A 12,147-nucleotide genomic window follows, 5' to 3' on the forward strand; every position below is an offset into this window, starting at 1 on the left:
AGGAGAGACGGCATTCATCCCACTTTGGATGGAGCTGCTCTCATTTCTAGGAACCTGGCAAACTTTATTAGTAATTTAAATCCCTGACAACCCAGAGTTGAGACCAGGACTCGGAGACGCAGTCCTAAACGCCTCTCTGAGCTTCTAGTTCAGTTACCCAGCCATAGTTTTAATAGTTTTATACAAACGGTGTCTGTCCCCAGACCGCCTAAATTATCTAAATCTAAAATTAAACAAAGAGGAGTTGTGCATAACAACCTCATAAAAATTAAAACCTCTTCTGTGACAGAAAGACAAAACAGGAGAATTAAATGCGGACTGTTGAATATCAGGTCTCTATCGTCTAAAGCAGTGTTAGTAAACGAATTAATATCAGATAATCATATTGATTTACTCAGTCTCACTGAAACCTGGCTGTGTCCAGATGAATATGTTAGTCTAAATGAATCCACTCCTCCCAGTCATAATAATACCCACATTCCTCGAGGCAGCGGCCGAGGAGGGGGAGTTGCAGCCATTAACTCTAGCCTGTTAATCAGTCCTAAACCTAAACTAGATTATAATTCATTTGAAAGCCTCGTTCTTAGTCTTTTACATCCGACCTGGAAAACCTCGCAGCCACTTTTATTTGTTATAGTGTACCGTGCTCCTGGCCCGTATTCTGAATTTTTATCTGAATTCTCAGAGTTTTTATCCAGTTTAGTTCTTAAATCAGATAAAGTTATTATTGTAGGCGATTTTAACATTCACGTCGACGTTGATAATGACTCCCTGGCTACCGCGTTTATCTCATTATTAGACTCCATTGGCTTCAGTCAGGGTGTACATGAACCTACTCATTGTTTTAACCATACCCTTGATCTAGTTCTGATGTATGGAATTGAAATTGATAACCTAAAAGTCTTTCCACAGAATCCCTCGCTATCGGATCATTATCTGATTACTTTTGATTTCTTTTTACTCGATTACACGCCACTCAGCAACAGTTACTATACTAGATGTTTATCAGATAGTGCTGTCGCAAAACTAAAGGAAAAGATTACTTCGTCGTTAAATTCAATACCAAGTCCTTCAGTAACAGAGGTTTCCTGTGCCGACTTTAACCTCTCCCGAATTGATCATTTTGTTGATAGCACTGTAGGCTCGCTACGAACAACGCTCGACTCTGTAGCTCCTCTTAAAAAGAAGTTAAAAAAGCAAAGAAAGTTCGCTCCTTGGTATAACTGTCAAACCCGTAAGTTAAAACAAATATTGCGAAAATTTGAAAGGAATTGGCGATTAACCAAACTGGAAGAATCTCGTTTAATCTGGACAGACAGTCTCAAAACTTATAAGAGGGGCCTCCGCAATGCCAGAGCAAACTATTACTCAGCTCTAATAGAAGACAATAAGAACAACCCCAGGTTTCTTTTCAGCACTGTAGCCAGGCTGACTGAGAGTCAAAGCTCTATTGAGCCTTGTATTCCCTTAGCCCTTAGCAGTAATGATTTTATGAGCTTTTTTAATGACAAAATTCTAACTATTAGAGGCAAAATTCATGACCTCCTGCCCTCAGATAGTACCTATCTAACCTCAAACACAGCTGTAAAACCTAATATATATTTAGATTGCTTCTCCCCAATTTCTCTTCAAGAATTGACTGCAGTGATTTCTTCATCCAAATCATCAACGTGTCTCTTAGACCCCATCCCAACTAGGCTACTTAAGGAGGTCTTTCCTTTAGTTAACACTCATATATTAGATATGATCAATATATCCTTATTAACAGGCTATGTACCACAGTCTTTTAAGATAGCTGTAATTAAACCTCTACTAAAAAAGCCCACCCTGAATCCAGAGGTGTTAGCCAATTATAGACCAATATCTAATCTTCCCTTTATGTCAAAGATCCTTGAGAAAGTAGTCGCAGACCAGCTGTGTGATTTTCTCCAGGATAATAATTTATTTGAGGAATTTCAGTCAGGATTTAGAGTGCATCATAGCACTGAGACAGCTCTAGTTAAAATTACAAATGACCTTCTGATTGCTTCAGACAAAGGACTCGTCTCTGTACTTGTTTTATTAGATCTTAGTGCGGCGTTTGACACAATTGACCATCAAATTCTACTGCAGAGACTGGATCACTTAATTGGCTTAAAAGGTTCAGCACTAAGCTGATTTAAATCTTATTTATCTGATCGTTTTCAATTTGTTGACGTTCGCAATGAACCATCCTTACGTACTAAAGTTTGTTTTGGAGTTCCGCAAGGTTCTGTGCTCGGACCAATCCTGTTTACTCTATATATGCTTCCTTTAGGTAACATCATTAGAAATCACTCTATAAATTTCCATTGTTATGCGGATGATACTCAGTTGTATTTATCAATGAAGCCAGAAGAAAGCAATCAATTAAATAACCTCCATAATTGCCTTAAAGACATAAAAACTTGGATGAGCACCAATTTCCTGATGTTAAATTCAGACAAAACTGAAGTTATTGTTCTTGGCCCCAAACAACTCAGAGACTCTTTATCTGATGACATAGTTTCTCTAGATGACATTGCTCTGGCCCCTGCCACTACCGTAAGAAACCTCGGAGTAACATTTGATCAAGATTTGTCTTTTAATTCTCATTTAAAGCAAACCTCACGGACTGCATTTTTTCATCTGCGTAATATTGCGAAAATTAGGCCTATCCTGACCCGAAAAGATGCAGAAAAATTGGTCCACGCTTTTGTTACCTCTAGGCTGGATTACTGTAACTCTCTATTATCAGGTAGCTCTAGTAAGTCCTTAAAAACTCTCCAGCTAATTCAGAATGCAGCAGCACGTGTACTAACAGGAACTAAGAAACGCGATCATATCTCTCCTGTTTTAGCTTCTCTGCACTGGCTCCCTGTAAAATCCAGAATTGAATTTAAAATCCTACTGTTAACTTATAAAGCTCTAAATGGTCAAGCTCCGTCATATCTTAGAGAGCTCATAGTGCCTTATTATCCCACCAGAACACTGCGCTCTGAGAACGCAGGGTTACTTGTGGTCCCTAAAGTCTCCAAAAGTAGATCAGGAGCCAGAGCCTTTAGCTATCAGGCTCCTCTCCTGTGGAATCATCTTCCTGTTACGGTCCGGGAGGCAGACACCGTCTCCACATTTAAGACTAGACTTAAGACTTTCCTCTTTGATAAAGCTTATAGTTAGGGCTGGCTCAGGCTTGTCCTGTACCAGCCCTTAGTTAGGCTGACTTAGGCCTAGTCTGCCGGAGGACCCCTCTATAATACACCGGGCCCCTTCTCTCCTTCTCTCTCTCTCTCTCTCTCGTATCCTATTACTGCATCTAGCTAACCCGGCCATTCTGGATGTCACTAACTCGGCTTCTTCTCCGGAGCCTTTGTGCTCCACTGTCTCTCAGATTAACTCATATCACAGCGGTGCCTGGACAGCGTGACGTGTGGTTGTGCTGCTGCCGTGGTCCCGCCAGATGCCTCCTGCTGCTGCTGCCATCATTAGTCATTAGTCATACTTCTTTTATTATACACATATGATTATTGTCACACATGTATACTGCCAGGTATTAATACATACTTTCAACATATTGTACCGCAGTAACCAGAACTATAACTATAATATTATTACTTTCATTAATGTTGTTGTAAGCTACTGTCATTACCTGCATCTCTCTCTCTCTCTCTCTCTCTCTCTGTCATATGGATTACTGTTAATTTATTATGCTGATCTGTTCTGTACGACATCTATTGCACGTCTGTCCGTTCTGGAAGAGGGATCCCTCCTCAGTTGCTCTTCCTGAGGTTTCTACCGGTTTTTTTCCCCGTTAAAGGGGGTTTTTTTGGAGAGTTTTTCCTTATCCGCTGTGAGGGTCTTAAGGACAGAGGGATGTCGTATGCTGTAAAGCCCTATGAGGCAAACTGTGATTTGTGATATTGGGCTTTATAAATAAAATTGATTGATTGATTGATTGATTTTTTACTGTAGATAGTTACTAAAATGAGTCATCCTCAGAGAATACAATACTATTAAAAAGTAGTATTTTTAGTACTAGTACTGATTCTGTGGCGCTGGCTTGGGGTCCGCTCTCTCCTGGTGGAGTGGAGGGTGGCCGGGTTGCCGTGTCGGCCGCCTCCTTCCATATGATGGTGTTTCCTCTCTGGTTCTTCCGTGCTCAGCCTTATTTTTATCTTCTTATTTATTTATTTATTTATTTATTAGTGGCGTTTGGATTCAGTTCAGACGGATGGCAATCTGAAATGAAATGAAGCCCACACACGGCAGACAGTAGCTACAAAACAGTAGTCGAACGCGCCCCATCTGCCCACAGCACAATGCTCTTAAAGCCCTATCAAAAGCTGGCAAAATACATTTATTTTATTTTATGGCCTTGACATTAACCTGTCATTTTGTTGAATTATCAAGGACACTTCCATGTTTTTGTGTGTATACAGGAATGTTAAAGATATCATTGAGGAAAACAAGGTTGGCGTGACGTCATTGAATCAGGGAATCTGTGTGTCCACCATGAAAAAGGATATGAAGATATGAAGTCGATAAGATAAACGCTGTAGGAGGAGATAATTTTTGAAAAAGAACAATTTTTATCAAATTTTTCGCCAGTCCTGACATTCGTGCCAATTTTGGTGTTTTGGTGTTTGGTGCTGTGTTTTTCCTCCTATTTACTTATGTCATAAACTTACAATCTACTGAAATTACCATTTATAGAGAAAATAAAACAAAGTAGACTGGACGCTAAAATTACAAGTTGGATTGTCTGGGAAATCAGAAAACTGGCCAAACCAAAATAGGTAATGAACAGGATAAAATATCTCAAATCTAAAATGATCTTCTTACAAGAATCATCACATTCGATTGCCACATAGATACATTACTTGAGCAAAAAATGGCCAGGCCAGGTGTTTCATGCTTCATGTACGCAGGCACTCCAATACTCATGCAAGGGGTGTAATTATCCTCATACACAAATCAATACCATTTCAAGTCATATAAACTATCCAAGATCCATTTGGAAGGTATATTATCATTCAAGGCAATATTTTGACACAAAAGTTAAATTTCATACTGTAAATGTGTATGGCCCCAACGAGGATAACCCGTCTTTTTTTTAAAAAAAAAAAAATATATTTCTTACTGTATCTTCCTTGGAGGGACTTTATATTATCTGAGGAGATTTTAACTGTGCCCCTGACCCAGTGTTGGATAGATCTACCCAAACTGTAGCGACCCATGTGCCAACTAGGAAAACCCAGGCTAACTTTATGAGGGATCTACGTGAGATTAATCGAAATTTGGCGAACACAGAATCCCAATGACAGAGAATACTCTTGTTATTCAAGTTTGCATAAAACACATTCACGCATTGATCATTTTTTAATTTCTATGGAACAACTGTCAAATGTTAAAAAAATGTTGGTGTAATACTATAGTTATCAGTGACCATGCAGCAGTGTCCATGGAGATTTATTTAGGCAGTTCCGAACACTGTACAAGATGTTGCAGGATCCAGCCATCGTTAAATTTGTGGAAAGTTGCATCAATGAATATTTTGACTTTTAAACAAAAATTAAACTACAGCCAGCATTAAATGGGAAGCATTTAAAGGTTACATAAGGGGAGAAATTATTAGTTATACAAGCTCTAAAACTAAATGACATAATCAAGAACTATGAACATTAGAAAACCAAATTAAAAAAAAACTGAGGAGGAGATTTATAGGGACTATGATCCTGGAAAACTACAAAACCTTTCTATCTTGAGAGCTAAATATGATAAATTAGCATCTGATAAAGTGGCTAAGAGTCTAATGTGGACTAAACAAACTTATTATGACCAAGGAGAAAAATCAGGTAAGTTACTGGCCTGGAGGATAAAAAAAATAAAAAATACAAGCGGAAAGAACAATTAATAGTATAAAATCAATATCTGGCAACTTAACTACAGACCCATTAGATATACAGTACAGGCCAAAAGTTTGGACACACCTTCTCATTCAATGCGTTTTCTTTATTTTCATGACTATTTACATTGTAGATTCTCACTGAAGGCATCAAAACTATGAATGAACACATGTTATGTGCTTAACCAAAAAAGGTGAAATAACTGAAAACATGTTTTATATTCTAGTTTCTTCAAAATAGCCACCCTTTGCTCTGATTACTGCTTTGCACACTCTTGGCATTCTCTCCATGAGCTTCAAGAGGTAGTCACCTGAAATGGTTTCCACTTCACAGGTGTGCCTTATCAGGGTTAATTAGTGGAATTTCTTGCTTTATCAATGGGGTTGGGACCATCAGTTGTGTTGTGCAGAAGTCAGGTTAATACACAGCCGACAGCCCTATTGGACAACTGTTAAAATTCATATTATGGCAAGAACCAATCAGCTAACTAAAGAAAAACGAGTGGCCATCATTACTTTAAGAAATGAAGGTCAGTCAGTCTGGAAAATTGCAAAAACTTTAAATGTGTCCCCAAGTGGAGTCGCAAAAACCATCAAGCGCTACAACGAAACTGGCACACATGAGGACCGACCCAGGAAAGGAAGACCAAGAGTCACCTCTGCTTCTGAGGATAAGTTCATCCGAGTCACCAGCCTCAGAAATGGCAAGTTAACAGCAGCTCAGATCAGAGACCAGATGAATGCCACACAGCAGCAGACCCATCTCTAGAACAACTGTTAAGAGGAGACTGCGCGAATCAGGCCTTCATGGTCAAATAGCTGCTAGGAAACCACTGCTAAGGAGAGGCAACAAGCAGAAGAGATTTGTTTGGGCCAAGAAACACAAGGAATGGACATTAGACCAGTGGAAATCTGTGCTTTGGTCTGATGAGTCCAAATTTGAGATCTTTGGTTCCAACCGTGTCTTTGTGACGAGAAAAGGTGAACGGATGGATTCCACATGCCTGGTTCCCACTGTGAAGCATGGAGGAGGAGGTGTGATGGTGTGGGGGTGTTTTGCTGGTGACACTGTTGGGGATTTATTCAAAATTGAAGGCACACTGAACCAGCATGGCTACCACAGCATCCTGCAGCGACATGCCATCACATCCGGTTTATGCTTTAGTTGGACAATCATTTATTTTTCAACAGGACAATGACCCCAAACACACCTCCAGGCTGTGTAAGGGCTATTTGACCAAGAAGGAGAGTGATGGAGTGCTGCGGCAGATGACCTGGCCTCCACAGTCACCGGACCTGAACCCAATCGAGATGGTTTGGGGTGAGCTGGACCGCAGAGTGAAGGCAAAGGGGCCAACAAGTGCTAAACACCTCTGGGAACTCCTTCAAGACTGTTGGAAAACCATTTCAGGTGACTACCTCTTGAAGCTCATGGAGAGAATGCCAAGAGTGTGCAAAGCAGTAATCAGAGCAAAGGGTGGCTATTTTGAAGAAACTAGAATATAAAACATGTTTTCAGTTATTTCACCTTTTTTTGTTAAGTACATAACTCCACATGTGTTCATTCATAGTTTTGATGCCTTCAGTGAGAATCTACAATGTAAATAGTCATGAAAATAAAGAAAACGCATTGAATGAGAAGGTGTGTCCAAACTTTTGGCCTGTACTGTAAATAATACTTCAGAGACTTTTATAAATTGATTTATACAACAGTTAGTTCCGGCCCTGCAATCTGATTGGTTGAGAGACAGTAAAACCGTGATGATATTGGAGTACAACATCACGGTTATTTCAATTCAATTCAATTCAATTCAATTCAGTTTTATTTATAAAGCCCAATATCACAAATCACAATTTGCCTCACAGGGCTTTACAGCATACGACATCCCTCTGTCCTTATGACCCTCACAGCGGATAAGGAAAAACTCCCCCAAAAAAAATCTTTAACGGGGGAAAAAAACAGTAGAAACCTCAGGAAGAGCAACTGAGGAGGGATCCCTCTTCCAGGACGGACAGACGTGCAATAGATGTCATACAGAACAGATCAACATAATAAATTAATAGTAATCCACATGACACAATGAGACAGAGAAAGAGAGAGAGAGAGAGAGAGAGAGAGAGAGAGAGATGCAGGTAATGACAGTAGCTTACAACAACATTATTGAAAGTAATAATATTATAGTTATAGTTCTGGCTACTGCGGTACAATATGTTGAAAGTATGTATTAATATCTGGCAGTATACAAGTGTGACAATAGTCATATGTGTATAATAACAGTAGAAGTATGACTAATGACTAATGATGGCAGCAGCAGCAGGAGGCATCTGGCAGGACCACGGCAGCAGCACAACCACACACGTCACGCTGTCCAGGCACCGCTGCGATATGAGTTAATCTGAGAGACAGTGCAGCACAAAGGCTCCGGAGAAGAAGCCGAGTTAGTGACATCCAGAATGGCCGAGTTAGCAAGGTGCAGTAATAGGATACGAGAGAGAGAGAGAGAGAGAGAGAGAGAGAGAGAGAGAGAGAGAAGGAGAGAAGGTGCCCGGTGTATTATAGGGGGGTCCTCCGGCAGACTAGGCCTAAGTCAGCCTAACTAGGGGCTGGTACAGGGCAAGCCTGCGCCAGCCCTAACTTCTTTATCTTTATCAAAGAGGAAAGTCTTAAGTCTAGTCTTAAATGTGAAGACGGTGTCTGCCTCCCGGACCGTAACAGGAAGATGATTCCACAGGAGAGGAGCCTGATAGCCTAAAGGCTCTGGTTCCTGATCTACTTTTGGTTATTTCACTGTGTATGTATCACTCCGCCTCACAGCTGATTGCAATCAACAATCAAATCAAAACTGACGGTTAGTGTCAGTTAGGTCAGCAGTTGTGTTGTGGACTAATTAATTCATCCACTGTCAAACAGCCAAAAATATGGATTTATTTCCTAAAATAAGTTTTGAATTGAACTATGAATGGTCATCAGAGAAAGATGAGGGAGAGGAGAAGCTGAATCCATCTGAGCACACATCCACGTTTGTCAGTGTTTCATCAGCGGAGCTCAATGACTTGGAGAAAAGCAACATACTGTCAGATCAGAAGGCGGGAGTCGGCTGTGCCTGTGAAGCGACAGTCCACCATGCAGTCACCAGAGACTTATTTCACCAGCTGCACAATTAATGGAAACGTGCAGATAAATGTGTATAAAGAGTAAGTGCCTGGCGCACCATGTCTGTGTTACATAGCAATGGTGACAGCAGAGTCCTGAGGGAACTATTTTTGTTGGCGGAAGACAAATAAAATGCTTAAATTATTTATTTTGTCCTCATTTTTCAACATTTAATTTTTTTTAATTTTTAACACTTAATCAGCCTTGCTTATTTAACTGTTGAACTGTTGTATAAAAGCAATATCACACTCGAGCTTGTGATGTTGTACTGTGATATCGTCACGGCTGTGATTTGGTCGTAGGTCTGCGGCTTCGTGCCTACGACTGAATCACAGCCGTGACGATATCACAGTACAACATCATGAGCTCGAGTGTGATATTGCTTAAATATCAAACAGAATATACAGAAAACAGAGAAGACCAAAATGCGTTTCTTGATCAGTTACAATTCCGGAATATATTAGAGGATGAAAAAATAACACTAGATAGCCCATTAACAACAGAGGAGCTTTTTGAAGCTATAGGAGATATGAATAGCGCTTAAGCACCGGGACCAGATGGGCTACCTATAGAGTTTTATAAAAACATTTGAAAACAACTTGTTAGGCCACTACTTGACATGTATGAAGAATCTTTAATTGAAGTAGCGCTCCCAGATTCATTAAGATTAGCCTTAATAACCTTAATATTAAAACCCAATAAACCTTAACCTAGCTTAATGGGATGCGACACCAAAATACTACGTAAAACACTTTCAAGGAGATTAGATAAATATCTTCCTCAGCCGATTAATGATGACCAACAAGGCTTTGCACAAAAAAGACGAGGATATCACAATGTTAGAAGAGTCTTGAACATACTTCATGAGAAGCATAATCCAACAGATACAGCAATGCTATCAGTGGATGCTTGCCAAGCATTTGATGGGATAGAGTGGAGTTACGTTTTTGATGTGCTCCAAAGATTTGGATTAGACAAAATGTTTCTGAAGTGGATTCGACTATTATACACAAACCCAACTTTTGAGATTTTTAACTAATAATACCATCTCATGGCCCTTTAGCTTACAGAGATCCACTCATCAGGGTTGCCCTCTGTCCCCACTCTTATTCATGTTAGCAATTGAACCTTTAGCTATGGTAGTGCAAACACATACAGGAATAACAGGCATTACAATTGGGGGGATGGATCATCGCATTGCCTTTTTTGCAGACGATATAATATTTTTTCTGACAAATTAAAAAAATAGTGTTCCCAATTTGATGAAATTAATTGAACATTTTGGAAGGTTTTCTGGATATAAAATTAATAATTCCAAATCAGTATTAATGTTCATTAACAAAAAAGAAAGACATAATCCTATCATAAATACCCCATTTTCAACAGCTACAGAAGGTTTTAGATACTTAGGTTTTAAAATTACTCTTGAATTAAGTGACATTATCCTAGCAAATTACAACCCTCTGCTAGAAACAGTAACTGAAGCACTGAATCGCAGATCTACTTTGCCTATATGTATGGTCGGACGAATAAATTTGATAAAAAATGAATATCCTACCCCAGTTTTTATATTATTATACCAAAGATGTTTTACGATAAACTTAACAAATTGCTAGGTCAGTTCATCTGGAATGATAGGAAAGACAGACTCCGCCTTAAACTATTACATCTGCCTTATATCCCAATCTTAGGTGGTATTATATGGCTGCCCAACTATCCTCAGCATCATAATATTTCAATACAACAGTGCCCCCTGTCTGGGTGAGTATTGAGCAAGAGTCCACCCCAGGTCTACCAATAAGTCTATATTTATACTCCTCAGACATTAAAACACTGACAAGACGTACAAAAAACCCTCTTCTTAAAAATACAATCTTGGTTTGGTATGCTGCACACAAACACATTGGTGATATGACTGTATTGTCTCAATTCACCCCTGTTTGGGGTAATGAACAGTTTATACCTGGATGGAAAGATGGGGGATTTAGGTCATGGATTGCAAAAGGTATTCAGAAAGTAAAGGACCTTTTTCTAGATGAAGTTTTGCTTTCATTTGATCATCTATGTCAAAGATGCCAAAACCTGAAGAAACACTTCTTCAAATATTTGCAGTTAAAAGGCTATATGTCTTCAAAACACAAACAGATAATGGGTCTACCATCTTTATCTAAAGTAGAGGAAACAACACTTGGTACCTTATAAGGGAAGGGCCATGTATCTAAATATTACAGTATATTAGTTGCACATAGTACTGAATCAACATTAGATAAATTAAACGCTTGGAAAACAGATAAACAAGAAGACGGATGGATGAGTTGGATTGGAATGATGCCTGTTTAAAAGCACAAAAGCAAACAATAAACACAAGGTTTCAGTTACTTCAATATAAGTGGTTGATGAGAGTGTACATAACACCTGTCAAACTCCATCATGTGTCTGCTAATATTCCAGATGTGTGCACCAAATGTTTAAATGAACTTTATTTCATTGCTTATGGGAATGTGTAAAGATCCACAACTTCTGGATGGATGTGATACAATGTTTGTCAGACATGTTTAATGCTAAAGTCCCCTTAAATGCTAAACTTTGTGTGCTTGGAATATACCCAAAGAACTTTCTACAAACACTGAAACAGTATACAGTTCTGGACTTTGGACTTCTTCAAGCCAGGCTATTGCACTGTGCTAGAAGAGTATGGATGCTCCTACTTTTAGGGATGTGGATAAAGGAGCTTTCTGACTGCACTGGACTGGAAAGATTAACGTACATTGCTAAGGGCAAACGAAAAGACTTTGTCAAACTCTGGGAGCCATGCATGAATATCATGACAGGTGAAAGTGCAAGATTTACTTGAAAAGAATTTGCAAATACTGTGGGACATTTCTGTCTTTATTTATTAATTTTTGTTTTATTTTACTTTATTTCTTTTTTCCCACCTTTGTTTAGTTAATTAATTCAATTTAATTATCTTTATCTGAATTGAAAACGGTGTAAGTTAAGTGTATGTGATGTGTGTGTCTGTGTAATGTATGCATAAATATTGTATGTTTGGAAAATGTTTTGAAAAAAATTGAAAATGACAATAAACATA

At 39.0% G+C, this 12,147-nt stretch overlaps 1 protein-coding gene across 1 annotated transcript in view; it reads left to right on the forward strand.

Moving 5' to 3' along the window:
- Positions 1-506: 506 nt before the first annotated feature.
- The window catches only part of LOC125900970 (uncharacterized), a 674,134-nt gene continuing 662,493 nt past the window's right edge, over positions 507-12,147 (forward strand). Inside the window, exon 1 of the mRNA XM_049596311.1 lies at positions 507-2,009. Coding sequence (XP_049452268.1) covers positions 871-2,009 — 1,139 coding nt within the window. The 5' untranslated portion in view covers positions 507-870. The remainder of the gene's footprint in view (positions 2,010-12,147) is intronic.

The sequence above is a fragment of the Epinephelus fuscoguttatus genome, linkage group LG14, assembly GCF_011397635.1.
Source record: "Epinephelus fuscoguttatus linkage group LG14, E.fuscoguttatus.final_Chr_v1".
Classification (NCBI taxonomy): domain Eukaryota; kingdom Metazoa; phylum Chordata; class Actinopteri; order Perciformes; family Serranidae; genus Epinephelus; species Epinephelus fuscoguttatus.